Source organism: Branchiostoma lanceolatum, chromosome 10, assembly GCF_035083965.1.
Source record: "Branchiostoma lanceolatum isolate klBraLanc5 chromosome 10, klBraLanc5.hap2, whole genome shotgun sequence".
Classification (NCBI taxonomy): domain Eukaryota; kingdom Metazoa; phylum Chordata; class Leptocardii; order Amphioxiformes; family Branchiostomatidae; genus Branchiostoma; species Branchiostoma lanceolatum.
Genome location: NC_089731.1, coordinates 15,339,213 through 15,355,863, shown reverse-complemented (window position 1 = coordinate 15,355,863; position 16,651 = coordinate 15,339,213). Strand labels below are relative to the sequence as shown.

Sequence of the window (16,651 nt, the reverse complement as noted above, 5' to 3'; positions counted from 1 at the left end):
AGCAGTGCGGCCAAAGGTGAACGACCTCAAGTCTCGCGAGACTACAACAACAGGTATACGAGAAGAGAAACAACATGGCGGCCAAACGTCGCATGGATAGCCAAGTTCCCGCGGAAGAGAGCGATTTGCTCATCATTAGACCTCTGTAAGCTCCACTCATACCATCCAATCTTTCCTTTATTATCTAGGAGTCATGATTATGATTTTATTATTAATGCAGTTATAATGTGCACGAAGGAAACAGTGTTTTTGTGCTGCCCCCCTCCCACGACACTTTGTCCATGCACAACTTCTCACACCAACTTTACGATGTGAAACCGCACGTTTTATCTTGCAGGGGTGCAGGACAGGAGGTAGGGAGGTCCTGCCACATGCTGGAGTTTAAAGGGAAGAAGATTATGGTAAGTTTATGTTTCATACATAATGCTAGAACTTAGTAGAAGTAGAACTATGGTCTTTGGTGAAAGACTGAGATGCTTTATTGTTTATGATTATACAACAACAACAACATTATACATAACTATCTTGATGTCACATCAAATTATTGGTCACTAATTTCAGAAGTTTGTATTTGCCTAGCAATTTCCTATTTACCAATGTAATAGCAAGGGAGCTTAATCTTTAAGGTTATGTTGCTGATATCAAAACACTTAGAATAGCAGCACTAGTTTCTGTAGAACTGTACAAGGTTTCCATTTGACGGCATATTTTGGACCATGTTGGATTACAGTGTAACATTATATCTTCTAACACGCCAAAATGGTCCTGCTAAATTCAATTACCTGCCAACATAGTTGGTTCAAATTATAATTACTATGACGCCAATGAAAAGCTTCTATACACCTTATTACAAATTTAGATATCTTAATCTTCCAAGCTCTTACAATCTTGAAGAGAAAAATTGCAACCTTAAGGTGGTTTTCAGAGCTTTCGAGTGACAAAGATACCTGTTTGCTGTTCAACAACATTTTTGTGAGTGTTTTTCTTTTATTGGCTGCAGCTGGATACTGGGATCCATCCAGGACTCAATGGGTTGAACGCCCTGCCGTTCCTTGACCTGATCGACCCTGAGGAGATTGACCTCCTGTTAGTTAGTCAGTAAGTGTGCATTATATCAATCCTATTCAAATTTTCAACTAATCAATAAATATTAAAATATTGTCAATAGACCGATCCCATAGCCCTGCCCACCTCCATCAAAATGTAGAAATGCAAATTAGAAACATCATGTATTGTAAATGCAAATATTTGACAGACATGCAGTCATTCTCTCATTGATCGAATCAATAATTGCCATGCTATCATTGAACTGCTTATACTAGTGATAGGCAGGATCGGTCTATTAAAAACATTACAGTTTCCATTTATGCTTGTTTCCTTTTTGCCTTACGGAAAAGATAGTGTTCATAATTGGACCCTGCAAACACAAACACTTAAGATTTTTTTACTGATTGAAGGCCAGTAGCTTTAATGATAATATGCCAGTCACATTAAAGGCAACCTAAGCAATATTAGGGTGCTGAAAGTCATATATTCAAAATCTATTTTTTTCTGATTTCTATCCATAGTAAGTTTAGATAACACTATACCATTACATATGGACCATCATGGAGCAAAAATGTGATGTCATTGTGTGGTGGGAACTCATTGAAAATCTGAGCACTTGGAGGACAGCCATCATTTCAAATCTTCCGAACATGCACGATTCCGACCGATAAGTCCCAAACGCATCTGAAAAAATAATCACGTGGTCATGGCTCAATGTCCTTGGGCATTGTGACGTCACGCGGCCGGAAGTTACCGAAAATTGTCGACAGAAAACGGTTACGGCTGGATTCTGGGCTGATTTTTGGGGGGACCCAATAAATAAAATAATCCTTTTGTGGCTTGCTTCTGTGCTATTTTAAACGCCCAAATTCTGAAATAATGATGTAGATGTGCTAATATGGGGAAGCAAATGTCAATTTCAACCTCACAAAACAGAATTGTTTTCCCCAGAATATTTCAAGTTTTACCCCTGAAATCGCTTAGGGCACCTTTAACAAGGTACATGTACTAATATACAGCAAATTCCTTACCCCTCACATTCTCCTCTCATGTTGTATTTAGACTTGCAGAAGAATACATGTAAATGTAGAAGTACAAATTATGTAACTAGTGATGACAAAAATTCTAATCAATTGTTTCCTCACTACCGCCCTAGCTTCCATCTGGACCACTGCGGAGGCCTGCCATATTTCCTGACTAAGACCAGTTTCCGTGGACGTGTGTTCATGACTCATGCCACCAAAGCCATCTACAAGTGGCTGTTGTCAGATTACATCAAAGTCAGGTAAGGCCAGCAAGCTATAAATCATATCTTACATCATGCTCTACAATATCTCCAAAACACCTTAGAGATATCATTTGCTTCTATTTAGATGTGTAACAGTTGTAAAATAGAGGATGTTGGACATTCTTACTTAATCTTAGACTGCTAAGTACAGTGACTACCGGTACATTGTTTTAAAACTGTATTGTTCATCACATGTTTTTTTAAAAATATATTTCAGCAACATTTCATCTGAAGACATGTTGTACACAGAAAATGACCTAAGTGCGAGCATGGATAAGATAGAGACAGTGAACTTTCACCAGGTAAGGAAGTACTAAAAGTGGGTTAAATGTTTTTATTAATAGCTGAAATTCATCTATTTTACATGTGCAATACACTGATACTAAGGCCATGTTGATGTGATTACATGACATCCTCTGGGAACCCCAAGACTAACCAACAATATTAGTATCGTTTTCCAATATCTTTTTTTGTAACCTCCAGCATATATTTGATCATTTTGCACGATTTACAGTATGGTCAAAAATTCTCGTCTTTTTTCGGAAACGGACGAAACTTGATGTACGCGCAGATGTCATCCCAATACTGTAAATCAGGGTGCGAAATACTTTTTTGAGCCAGGTTGCCCATGTTGCAACCAAGGGCAAATGCTAGGTTGCACATCCAAATTTCAGGTTGCTCCAGCAACATTCACCGATTTCTTCAAATCGAGCTCGTATGTAGTGTATAATACTACTAACATTTCAAAATATATATTAGATAGTATTGTGTTCCCATTGACCTAACAACATCTTGTTTAGCTGAGGGCAGTGTGTTTTTGTCTTTTTCAGCTCAAATTCCACGATCTATGAAGGGTTTTGGATGGTTTAAAATGAGAAAGTGTTGATTTCTTTATTTCAATTGAAGATTTACCGAATTTTATGAGAGTGACACTGTGTTTTTGTGAGCTTCCAGGGCTCCGATTGAAATCTTTGGCTCAAAATATAAGGTTGCACACTGCGCTACCTGGGTTTGGAATTAACTTGCACCAACCGAAATCTTGTTGCACTGTGCAACGTGCAACCAGGTATTTCGCACCCTGTAAATCACTTTAATATAGCGGCAGGAAAATATAGCATTTGGGGGAAATGGAGTAGGTCACAGCACTTAATTTTAACGGTTTGAAGAATTGAACAAACATTACTGTCTCAAATATTACTGATCAAGAATTAGCGATGATGAAATTTTAGCGGTTGACTGGTGACCGTTAGATTAGCTAAAATTAAGTTACAGTTAACAAATCAAGAATTACGGTAATCAAATCAGCCATGACCTAATCTGGAACAAAATTATTTCCCACACCTTAGGAGACAGATGTCAATGGCATCAAGTTCTGGTGCTACAATGCTGGCCATGTCCTGGGTGCGGCCATGTTTATGATAGAGATCGCTGGTGTGAAGATCCTGTACACCGGAGACTTCTCTCGCCAGGAGGACAGACATCTCATGGCTGCAGAGGTGCCAGCCATCCACCCTGATGTACTCATCATAGTGAGTTCATTGTTGCAACACTTTCAAGTTTACACTACAAACTCATTCTCTTGGAGCAAAGCAGAGCCTCGCCCATGGCCTATACAATACTGTAAAAGGGAAAATGTTGGTGAGAATTCTATCTCGCGGTCGGGAGAAAATTAAGTTTTCACTGTGGTTTTAAGTTCGCAGTTGATATTGCCATGCAGGGTTTTACAGTAAAAGGAGAAATATTTGCGGTGGTTTTATGTGCGCAGTGAAGATGTCACAGTGTAAAACGCAAACATAAAACCACAGCGAAAATTTCCCCTTTTACAGTATACCTTGAGGGAGGCTCTGCTAAACCGGGCCGAGATTTGCACTTTTTTTGTGGTCATGGCCTCTAATCAGCTGTCAGACAATCAGAGAATAGGCTTTACCGAAAGAAAGCATTTAGACATTTCTCTGATTGACTGACAACTGGCAAGAGGCCATGCCCACAAAAGTGGAAACCTCAGCCCGGTTATAGGAGAGCTATATTGTATAGGCCGCTCTGCATAGGAGAATGCTACAAACAATGCTTTATCAAAGTTTCTCAGATAAAAGTTTATGTTAGCATGAAAGTTCATCTATGTTGGTAGTTAACATACTGTAAATGCCTTTAAGTTTGTGGTGGTTAAATTTCGCAGTAAGAAGAAAATGGAGTGCATGATTGCTAAATTCACATACTGTACAGTAATGGAAATATATACTTTATACTTTACGGATTCACGTCTGCGGTGAAGCAGTCACCGAAAAACTGGGAACAGATCTAACGTGAAAATTTCAAGGTAAACATTTATGATATGTTTCTTTTTACTGAAACTTGTGTATGACATGTTCGTGAAGGAAGCGACGTATGGAACGCACATCCACGAAAAGCGAGAGGAGAGGGAGGCCCGCTTCACGAGTACGGTACACGACATCGTCAACAGGGGAGGCAGGTGTCTCATACCGGTGTTCGCCCTGGGAAGGGCACAGGAACTGCTCCTGATTTTAGGTGAGAAAACTGTTACAATACAAATTGAATACATCACACTTAATAATCTTTGTCATAAATACTTTCCATTTTATACAATTTTGTTATCAACACCCCTTTCCGCTAAAGACTGACTGCTCACAGTGCACAGTGACCAAGGGGGAATCAAAATTTTCAGAATCAGTATTTAAACATTTCATCTGTTTGCACCTACAGCACCTTTTTAACCATACTTGTATATCATGCATCATTCTTGGTTGTCCATCGTAGTCGATGAAGACTTCCTCGCATCTGCATATGCATCATACTCCAATTAAGAAATCAAGAATGGCACAAATCCAATTTTTCGTCCTTCAATGGTCACTCAGGGATCGCCCTGTAGTGAAAAGTAGCCCAGCCTAAGCTGTGTAGCAGTTAAGCTGTGGAACAGCCTCCCGCAGGACATTGTGAACATCAAGGACTCACAGAACTTTAAATGTTAAGTTAACGCCCACCTCAACGCCACTCGTCAGCGACCTGTATAATGAACATTATTCAGCTCTGCTGCTAAGCTGAGGACATGGCAACAGCATAGAAAAAAATAGAAAAAAAGCCTAAAAAAGACGGCTTCTTTCCAGCCAAAAGTATCTGGAGTCAAATGTAAACAAAGTGTTTGTACTGTGTTGAATGTTTTGTACATCTTCCCTGCAGACGAGTACTGGGGTAACCACCCTGAGCTCCACGACATCCCCATCTACTACGCCTCCTCGCTGGCCAAGAAGTGCATGGCTGTCTACCAGACGTACATCAACGCCATGAACGAGAAGATTCGCAAACAGGTCAGCCTCTCAAGGATGTATGCATGACAATAATAATCTGTATCTGTATGGCCAGTATAACCCCCCTTCAGCGTAACACAGCAGCTTCCAGGCACACAGTGTGGCGGCAGTTCTAACCTTCTCATATTAACTGCATGCATTGTTTAAAGCTGTCTAATGAGGATGCTTCTACGGTACTTGGTGGCAACGAGTTCCACTCAACGATCGTTCTAGGAAAATATGAATTTTCAAACACATCAATCCTAGGTTGATAAGTCTGATACTTAAAGGCATGACTATTTCTTGTCCTTTTCTGAGCTGGTATTAGATACAAGATAGAAGAAAGCAAATTATCATATAATTCATCTGGCTGAAAATGTTTGTATCAAATCTTTTTAGCATGTATTCCTATAGTGAGTTACTGAAATATGATCTGGAATACAATGTGCTGTTTTTTTTTTTTGTATACACTAAAAACTGCAACCATGCTGTCTGCATTTTATGTACTAAGGTAAAGAAAATAAATCTTTCCATCTTTCTACCATTTTTTTTTCTAATGGTGATATTTATTGTGCTTTTTTCTACAGATATCTGTCAGCAATCCCTTTGTGTTTAAACACATCTCCAACCTGAAGGTAAGAGTCCTAGACTTTCTGTCACTGTTTTCTTTTATATCTAATTAAGGGAGATACAAAGATCATGTGATCCATATTGGTTACCGTTGTTGGTACTGGTGTATGATTTGAAGGTTTTCCCAGTCATGTCCTAAGCCCAGCAGTAGGGTTTGGGTTGGCGTTACGAACGGCATCCAGCCGTAAAAACTCTTGCTACAAAAAAGACTTGCACTTGCTGAGGAGTTCTGGGGCTCCCCCATCCATGTGCAAGCATGTCCAACCCCCATATGATGGGGAATAATAGACGTAAAATTGGAGAGAGAGAGAGAGAGAGAGAGAGTCACAGTACGCTCGTTCTCATTTAAATGTACACATTTTGCAACTTTCGTTACCATCTCAAGTAAGATGTTCCTGACATTAAGATTTGCCACATACAAGGTGCCAAACTGTCGTTTTTATGACGACTTAAAAACTTTCTGGCTTTCAAAAACGACAGTTTGGCACCTTATATGTGACATATCTTAAAGTCAGCAGCGTCTTACTTCAAACGGTAACGGAAGTTACAAAATGTGTACATTTAAATGAGAACAAGCGAGTAGAAGACCATGGTATTTTTAACTGCTCCACTACTAAACTGTTTTAACCATGTTGGGTGACAGTATGATCTTATGAAAGGCTTTTTTACCACAGTACTGGTACAGTATACAGGGTGCGAAATACCTGGTTGCACGTTGCACAGTGCAACAAGATTTCGGTTGGTGCAAGTTAATTCCAAACCCAGGTAGCGCAGTGTGCAACCTTATATTTTGAGCCAAAGATTTCAATCGGAGCCCTGGAAGCTCACAAAAACACAGTGTCACTCTCATAAAATTCGGTAAATCTTCAATTGAAATAAAGAAATCAACACTTTTTCGTTTTAAACCATCCAAAACCCTTCATAGATCCTGGAATTTGAGCTGAAAAAGACGAAAACACACTGCCCTCAGCTAAACAAGATGTTGTTAGGTCAATGGGAACACAATACTATCCAATATATATTTTGAAATGATAGTAGTATTATACGCTACATACGAGCTTGATTTGAAGAAATCGGTGAATGTTGCTGGAGCAACCTGAAATTTGGATGTGCAACCTAGCATTTGCCCTTGGTTGCAACATGGGCAACCTGGCTCAAAAAAGTATTTCGCACCCTGGTATATGCTTCTAATACAGTCATCTATAAATCGAATCCTGTAGTGTGATTTCAATAACTCTATCTATCTATGATAAGAAATGTGATTTGACATTTATCTAAAGTCAGCCATGGGGAAAGTTGCCATTAACAAAAGTCCACAGAAGGACATCCAATGTCTAAAAGGATCTAGAGTAACCTGTGTTTTTTGGCGACACCTCAGGGCATGGACCACTTTGATGACATTGGTCCGTCTGTGGTGATGGCCAGTCCTGGGATGATGCAGAGTGGACTGTCCAGGGAGCTGTTTGAGAGCTGGTGCACGGACCGACGGAACGGCTGTATCATTGCAGGCTACTGTGTGGAGGGGACACTAGCAAAGGTTAATATATCAGCAACATGGCTTATGCTACGGTCTTCTAAATTACTAGGAAATTGCGTTGGTGCCTGTAGGGGGTGTAGCCCTGGCCGGGCCCCGAAGACACAAATTTGTCCCTCTAGACTGCTGGATACAGGAGGCGCCTCTCAATTGTATCTCACAATTAATAAGCTTATGGCGTCTATTTGTTACCGGGTCCCAGGTTGATTTTAACTCCAAGTTTAAAAATTTCGGGCCCGGTCGTGACCAAAAATAGCCCAGTAGCCGCAGGATGTCCAACAGGGCCACGTAGGGGTCATGCCCGAAAGTGCAAAAACACAGCCAATAAATTAATCGGCAGGGTCCCAGGACCGTAGCATTAGAGGGTGCCAAGGGCTTTCCACTACAGACAATGTATAAAATCTAAGGTCTCTACTGTGAGAAGACAATTCTCTTCCATAGATTGGAAGCATACAGGAACTAAACATAGCTGCATTGTATGTTTAGTTCCTGAATGCCTCCAATCTACAGAAGAGAATTGTATACAGGAATTAAACATAGCTATGAGTATGATAGTCTCCTAGTTGATATCTGATCAAGTGTCCCTTGTTTTCTCTAGCATATCATGTCAGAACCAGAGGAGATCCAGACAATGTCAGGGCAGAAAATTCCTCTCAAATGTTCTGTAGGTAAGTCAGGAAGTCTTAACTTATTAATATCTCCATGAGAAATGGAGATATTGTTTTTGGTGGTTTTTGTGTGTCTGTGTGTTGGTGTTTCAGGATTTTTTTGTTGCCAGCATAACTCAAGAACCTCTGGATGGATTATGATGATATTTGGTATGTAGGTAGGTGTTGAGGAGACGAAGGTCAAGGTCAATTTTGGGCCCCCTGGTATGTGACCTTGGTACTGCAGCAGAACTTTCTTTTTCTTATCTTTTGACCTCAACGTGCTATGGTCTTGTTACTCTTATAAAACACGTACTGATCAATTGTTGATGTTAATTTCCTGAATGTAATCGCAGTGAATGATCTTCCCACTTTTCTTTCCGCAGATTATATCTCCTTCTCGGCTCACACGGACTACCAGCAGACAAGTGACTTCATCAGACAGCTCAAGCCTCCACATGTGGTAAGTTAACAGTCAAAATATACTCGACTTCTTTAGATATTGTCATATCAATAAGAGCAGAAGACTAGTCTTCTGTAACAAGTGGCGTCGATGGCCGAGTGGTTAGGGTTGTGAGCATGAGATCAAGAGGTCATACGTTCAATTCCTGGCCAGATGTTGTGTCTTTGAAAGGCACTTAACTCGACTTTCCTCACTCAAGCCTTGGTGTGTGTGTGACCTTGGTACTGCAGCAGAACTACCAGTTTTTGTATCTTTTGTCCTTATTGATGTGGCGTCGTGACGTCTCAGTGCCATGGTGTTTGGCTCAGAATCCAGAGATCCTAAGTTCGAATCCGGGGTCCCCTGACTTTCCTTACTTCACTCAGGTGAAAATGAGTACGTAGCTTTGGTTAGGAATGTCGCTCGGACAGGACGTCAAATGATGGACTCTTTATCAAAAAGAGTAGGGGTCCTTCCCGGTGTGAGTGATTCAAACTTTACGATCTGGTCCAGGTTGACATCTTGAAAAGGTGATAGTCACCTGTTATGTCAATCCTTCCACAAATGTGGTAAATCTCAATACCGTAGTAAAACTTTAAAGATACAAATACTGTGTTTCAGGTATTGGTACACGGAGAGGCAAACGAGATGAGCAGACTGAAGGCGGCTATTATCCGTGAGTACGAGGACGATCCAGACGTGAACATCGAAGTGCACAACCCTAAAAACACACAGGCTGTGGAGCTGTACTTCAGGGGAGAGAAGATGGCAAAGGTGGGAAACTCAAGGAAATTATTTTCAATAAACTTCAATTTTTATCCCCACGACAAATGGAGATATTGTTTTGGGTGTGTCTGTGTGTGTCAGTTTTTCCAGATTTTTGGAGCCAGCGTAACTCAAGAACCTCTGGATGGATTGCAATGATATTTGGTATGTGGGTAGGTGTTGGAATGGCAAAGGTCGATTTTGAGCCCCCTGGTATGTGACCTTTGTACTGCAGCAGAACTTCCATTCTTTTGTATCTTTTGACCTGAACGTGCTATGGTCTTGATTTTTTGGTGGCAGATAGCTTGTGATGTAAGGAAGAAGTGATATAAGTTTGGGCCCCCTAGCAGCTTGTTACCACTAGTGGGCTCTTCAGAATGTTGACTTTAAAGGGCATAAGACACCAATGACATCAACATTAAGAATTTCCTGCTCATCAAATAATGTTTTTCGCAAGCTGTTGTGTAAGGTTCCGAACCGGCTAACGTGTTCATTGTGAAGTCATGAGCAGGTATTAGTCACTGATCAATGTAATCACCTGGTGAGAACATCAGATAAGAATAACAAGCTGGATCCATGGAAGTATGGTTTCTGATGATTCAATGTTAAATAACATCAGAAGGGTGTGTATTTGTTTTAAACGTTTATATTCCTTTAATGATGCTATTCCTATTTCAGATAATAAGAAAATGTTGTATTTTGGTGTCTTATGTCCTTTAAAAAAAGTTATAATACATTTATTGCAAATTCATGCTAGGGCTAACTGCAGACAAAGCAAAACTGTGGTATTAAAAATTAAAGATAAAATAACAGCTATTCTAAATCTATTTCTGCTTAAGCTATCTTTAGTGACTTTATTTTGTTGTTGTTATACTTGTTTCTTTGTTTGTTGTTGGCAACTGTTGTTAGGCATCGAACATTATCTTTTATGGGCTATAGCTATGGTGTATCAATATCAACACATAAACATATACTGAAAACGATTTTGAGGTTTGAACTGGATGTTTTGGTAATTCTGCTTTCCCGCTAATTTGTTTTATTCAGGTGATGGGTTCGTTGGCGTCCAAGAAGCCGGAGCAGAGTGACCGCCTGTCGGGAATCCTGGTCAAGAGGAACTTCAACTACCACCTGGTGGCTCCCTCCGATATCTCCAGTAAGGAAACCTGCATTGTTCTCATCTGAAATGTAGTACGGTCCCCAGACAGTACTAGCCTTGTGTAGGCATCATGTTCAACTTGAAGCAGTCCAATATATGTAGAGAGCCAAACCTTGTTACAGGATCTACTACATGTTCCTCTCCAAAATAAGTAAGCCATAACTTGCCAAATCACTGTGCAGCTTGTACTTACAAAGTACAGAATTTGCCTGGTTTTACAGATTTTTGCAGCAAGTACGAAATTAGGTTTGAGTGGAGGTATTCTGATCATGATAACTGTGATCTGATAACTATATGTGGTAACCATTTTCTACATTTTACCTGGGCTGCGATAACATTTGATAAGGGTGTTCCAGACAGGGTGATATGTTGGGTTATCACATGAGCTTCTATTTTTATCCCACAAGCTCCATCAAATGATTTGAATGCGCTTTGCATGCTCCAGTTGCGCTACTGTTAAAAATTCAAATAATGTATTCAGATGTTGGAATCGGTCCTTCGGCTTACTACCCTCGGGTGATCCAACCCGTGGCCGGGCTGATACCTCGGGTGATGCGGAATGCACCATGTTGTAGTCTACAGTCAAACCTGTATTAGCGGTCACCTTTGCATAGCGGCCACCTGCCCATAGTGGTCACTTTTTGTCGGTCCCTTGGATTTTTCCCATTGACATAAGCATTAAGAACTAGGCTATAGCGGCCACCTGTCCAACGCGGTCGCGGCCAGACGATTTTCGGTCCCGCGAGTACAGTAACACTGCCGACAACGGTCACGGCGCGCCGGTAGAAGCCGCATCGCCACCGCACGCCGGGTTCAAAATCTTCATTTTTTCACGCAGCTATCAAATTTATGCGGCCTCAACTGGATAGGATCATAATAAAGAAAAACAGAATGTTTTATCTTTGTTAGAAAAATTATCCATGGTTTGACGCGAAGTCAAGTATAGTTTTCTTCACTTGGCTTGCGTTTGTACATCGTGGTAAAATTGACAATTTCTGTGCATTTCGACTGGACAAATATTACGGCAGCCTTTTGGAAAATACAACCCACACATGTACCTGATGCGGTAAGTTCGTGAAATGTTTGAATGCGGGCCCAATTTCCGTTTTCACCGGGAATTCATTCAAATTGTGCTCAAAACGTGTTTCGCGCAAATTTTCAAAATGGCGCTGATACAAACTGGATAGGTAGCAGCATAAAGGTCAACGGAAGACACCACTGTTATGGAGGTATAATATACTAAATTTATTTTGCTGCAAAGTATCACTGAGGATAATTACTAAACCAAAAGCTTCAAAATGAATATGGATAATACTATTATGATGTAAAATTTGGGCTGTTGCAATTTTCTGAAAAGACAAAAAGCCCTCAAAAGAGCGACCTTCTTCTGAGTACCCTATTAGCATAATGGTAGATGCTAATCAACACAAGCCACAACAAGAGACTGAGGAAAATTGTCGCCACGATTTTGTTTGAAAACGGTCGAAAACGAACAGTAAGTGACAACTGGGCAACACGTATTTTGTTCTTAACTAACTAGGAGTAAAAGAACAACAATCGAACTTCTAAAATGTGCCTTACCTGTTTACATGTGTACTGTACGGTGAATAAATGTATCTCAGTGGGTACTGAAAACATGTGTCACTCGTGGTCAATTAATGGACATTTTCTCCATAGCGGCCACCTGTTCTTAGCGGCCAGTTTTGGCCAGTCCCTTGAGTGACCGCTATAGACAGGTTTGACTGTATATGTATATGAAGAATCATGCTCAAGTCTTTATGATCTCTTGTTCTGTACAGATTATACTGACCTAGCGACCAGCACAGTTACCCAGAGACAGAGTATCCAGTACGTGGGCCCCTTCAGTCTCCTGCAACAACACCTCATGCTCCTGTCCGGGGACGTGGAGCAGATAGAAGTACAGGAGAAACCTGCGCTCAGGGTCTTCAAGGCTGTCACCATCATCCAGGAGCCGGGCATGGTCGTCTTGGAGGTAGGGACTCATGCAGCTCAATAGACCTCTTGCCAAAAAGGGCTTATTATACACCTTTCTCATGCGACGGACATGATAGAATGAAAACGAGGGCAATGAGGCAAAGAAGCAGAAGTAATGATTGTACAGATTTAGTTTTCCTCCTAAATCACATTAAGTTTTAAAATATGATATCCAAGTATCAATATTATAACTAATGTAATGCACAAAAAGATGCATCAATTTAAAGCTTTGTTGACCGATCCTATAGACCCCGCCCTACTCCATCAAAACGTAAAAAACGCAAAATAAAAACATAGAAATGCAACTATTTGACTGTAATACAGCCACTTCCTCATTGGTCAATTCATTAATTCTCAGGTAATCATTGGCTAAACCGCTAATTGTGATTGACAGGATTGGTCTAATGTTTGCCACAAGGGCCTCGTTTTCATTCTATCATGTCCGCTGCGTGAGAAATGTCTATAAGGGCTTATTATAGGCTCACTTTAATGCATGACCCTGAGCTGACCCGGGAAATTCAAAATGGTCGCCGTAATTGGCAAGAGGACTATTGACATTCTGTACTGTAATGGGTTATTGAGGGTGGGGTCATGTTTCGAAACAGCAGGGTGTTTGGGCAGAACCAGAGGTCCTGGGTTCGAATCCTGTCATATCACAAAATCTTGTGCCCTTGCAAAAGGCACTTAACAAGACTTTCCTCACTCCACCCAGGTGTAAATATAGAATACAACACGGGGTATTCCATATCACCCGAGGTACCAGCCCGATCGTGGGCTGGGACTGAGGATGATGCGGAATACAGCGTGTTGTATTTTATTCACTTATGTCATACCCACCCCAAACAAAAACACATTTCCTGGACTTGACAGAGTTTTGTGTCCATGAACATAAAAAATGTAACAACATCGATTCCAACGCCCAAATCTGGTATTTGAATTTTTAACAGCAGTGCAACCGGTGCACTCAAAAGCGAGTTTGAACCGTTCAAATCGAACTAGGCGAACAGTTTGAACTAGGGAAGCCTGGCCCTACCGTAAAGTGTAGACCAGTCCAAACACCCGTATCAAAGGTTATCGCAGCCCGGGGTAAGATATAAAATGGGTTATTGAATGTTGTTTATGACTAAACATATTAACTTAAAGATGTGATATTTGTATTGATACAGTAAAATAGTTCACGTTTATTCAAACTATTCTCATTCAACAAAGTAAGTTGAATGGTCGTGATGTTTGCTATTGTTCTTCACCACCAATAGTGGACAGCCAACCCAGTGAACGACATGTTTGCTGACGCAGTCGTGACGGTCATCCTGAAGGTCGGAACGGACCCCAAGATGCAGAAAAGTAAGTACTCCTTGGAACACCACAACAAATATAAAGTGCTAAAGGTAAATTTCCTATAGCCTTTTTTGAGGCCGTAGAGTAGTGCTGCGGACCAGTACTGCGGACCGGTACTGCACCTTAAAAATTGATTAGGTACAGGTCCAAATTACCGGATCATAAAGTACCGGTACTGTACCGATATAAATTTACACCAAGTATGTGCTTATTTTGTGACTGATCTCCTGATCTCATATGCAAAGTGATACCTTGGAACTGCGTACAATGTAACTAATATGCAACAGATCATTCAGGCAGGCCAGGAGTTTGGCAGTAGGAAACCTAGTTATGGTCTTAAGATAAAGATACTGACTAATTGAAAACAGCTTATTTGTCATTGGTGAATAAGTTCAGAAGAACACATGTTGCTTTTTCAAATTGTTCAGGTACAGGTACAGGTCCGGACCTGTACCTAAACCTCTGTACCGGTACCTGTACCTGATGTTACGTTTAGGTACGCAGCACTACCGTAGAGGCAATGGGTTGTTATCTACAGTGTGAAGGACACTGTTAGAAGGCGGAGCCCATCCCTCTCCTTCCACTGCCTTTCATCTCCCCAACTGAAATCAGTTACCCATTTTTACACCTGGGTGGAGTGAGGAAAGCCTTGTGCCTTTCCCAAGGGCACAACACCTAGCTAGGAGTTGAACCTGTGACCTCTTGGTCTCGTATTCGCTAGTCTAGCCGCTCAGCCATTCGAAGCCACTGTAAGAGAGTGACCAAGGTTGAAAAGAGTCAGTTGTAGTATTGTTTCGTTAGTACAATCTCACTTCATCCTGTATACATCTATACATCTATGCAAAAAAGAGTCTGTGAAATAGCGATATAGTTGTATAAGACATTCATCTCCTCATCATGTAATTGTACAATTGACATATACGACTCCCTATTGTATCTCCTGTTGATGTTATCTACCTCTGACAATATTATATAGATAGTGCTTTCATGTAGTTTGAAATGGAGCATTGTACAGCCTAGAACCTTACCATTGTATAGCATACATGTAGAACCTCCCTGTCGCTTTTAGTAGTTTGATATAAGTAGCCAGTAGTATTTTATTTTTGCCTTACATTGTACCTGTTACAATCGTTGTGCAATAAACTTTGACTTGACTTGACTTGTATTGAAATATTTCTGCTTTAAGTCACATAAAAACTGTAGTAGCAGATGCGAGTACAACAGGAAAGAACTGTTAAAGTTGTTCATTCAAAGTGGTTGACACATAGTTTGAGGCCATTTTGTTGAATGTCTCCTCTGCAGTTGTGCCCACACCAACCAAGACCAACAAGCAGCACTTCACGGACAAGCTGACTGAGCTGATGACAGACCTGTATGGGGAGAAGGCCATCACACACATGACTAAAGGGGACATCATGGCCGTCACTGTGGACGGGAAAACAGCCAACATCTGTCTCGACACTCTGGTGAGAATCTGTGGTTTGATCAGGGCTATCTCCAGGACCCGTCCCTCCGTCCTGGGACGGAATTTTGCTTGTTGGGACGTAAAAAATGTTTACCCTGTCCGTCCCAAAATCTGACCTTTATGACATTAAATTGATGAAAATGTATCTTCATAAGCTTAAAATGACGAATTAACAAGGAAAATTGTTGCAGGAGGAAGAAGACTTCAAACAATTAGCTCAGTATTTTAGTTATCAGACTATAGTTGTGTTGTATATATATGTATGTATGTGTATACAACACAGTGTATTCCGTATCGGCCCGACCGATGCGACCCGCGGGAAAGCCGGGAACGAGGATGATGCAGAATACACCGTGTTGTATTTTATTTACAACTGTATGTCATACCCACGCGAAAAAACACACATTTCAATGCGAAATACACCAGACGTTGAGAGAGTTGTGTCCTCGAACAAAAAAATTGTCACAGCATTGATTCCAACTTCCCAATCTGGTATTCGAATTTGCAACAGTGGCGCAACTGGCAAACTCAAAATGCATTCTAAATATTCTATGGAAGCCAGTGTGATGCAAGTCTAGAAGCCTGTGTGATACGGGAAATTATCACACGGTCCGAAACGTCCGTATTGAACGTTTTTGCGGCCCAGATATGACATATAGAAAGTTATGGCCGGTTCGGACCACCTGTATCGAACGTTTTTGCGGCCCAGATACCGGTATGACATAAATGGAATTAGCTTTACCATTGTTCCAGTTGGTATTCAGACGGTCTGACCACTTTTTATTTGTTTTCTACAGGAAGTGGACTGCGAGGCTGACGAAGACTTCCAACAGACGGTGTCTCAGTCCGTCAGCAGACTCTATCATTCCCTCACTCCAGTCTACAGATAGTCTACACACAATCCTTCATTCCAAATTCTACATTGCTCTTCAAGATTATTCTCAATAAGAAAAGTCATATGTCTTTACTGCAGTGTCTGAATGGTTTACTAATCACTCTTTCATCGACATTATTTTTTGTGGAAGTTTTTCCCGGAAAAACA

At 40.9% G+C, this 16,651-nt stretch overlaps 1 protein-coding gene across 1 annotated transcript; it reads left to right on the top strand.

The window, feature by feature from the left end:
• Window positions 1–50: 50 nt before the first annotated feature.
• Window positions 51–16,547, top strand: LOC136443362 (cleavage and polyadenylation specificity factor subunit 3-like). Its single transcript, XM_066440580.1, has 18 exons — window positions 51–145; window positions 338–401; window positions 1,001–1,098; window positions 2,204–2,332; window positions 2,553–2,637; window positions 3,682–3,864; window positions 4,711–4,861; window positions 5,531–5,658; window positions 6,225–6,272; window positions 7,646–7,804; window positions 8,400–8,469; window positions 8,835–8,911; window positions 9,512–9,664; window positions 10,700–10,808; window positions 12,611–12,804; window positions 14,063–14,150; window positions 15,447–15,610; window positions 16,407–16,547. The coding sequence occupies exons 1-18, from the start codon at window positions 75–77 to the stop codon at window positions 16,497–16,499; spliced, it is 2,064 nt and encodes a 687-aa protein (XP_066296677.1). The 5' UTR covers window positions 51–74; the 3' UTR covers window positions 16,500–16,547.
• Window positions 16,548–16,651: the final 104 nt, after the last annotated feature.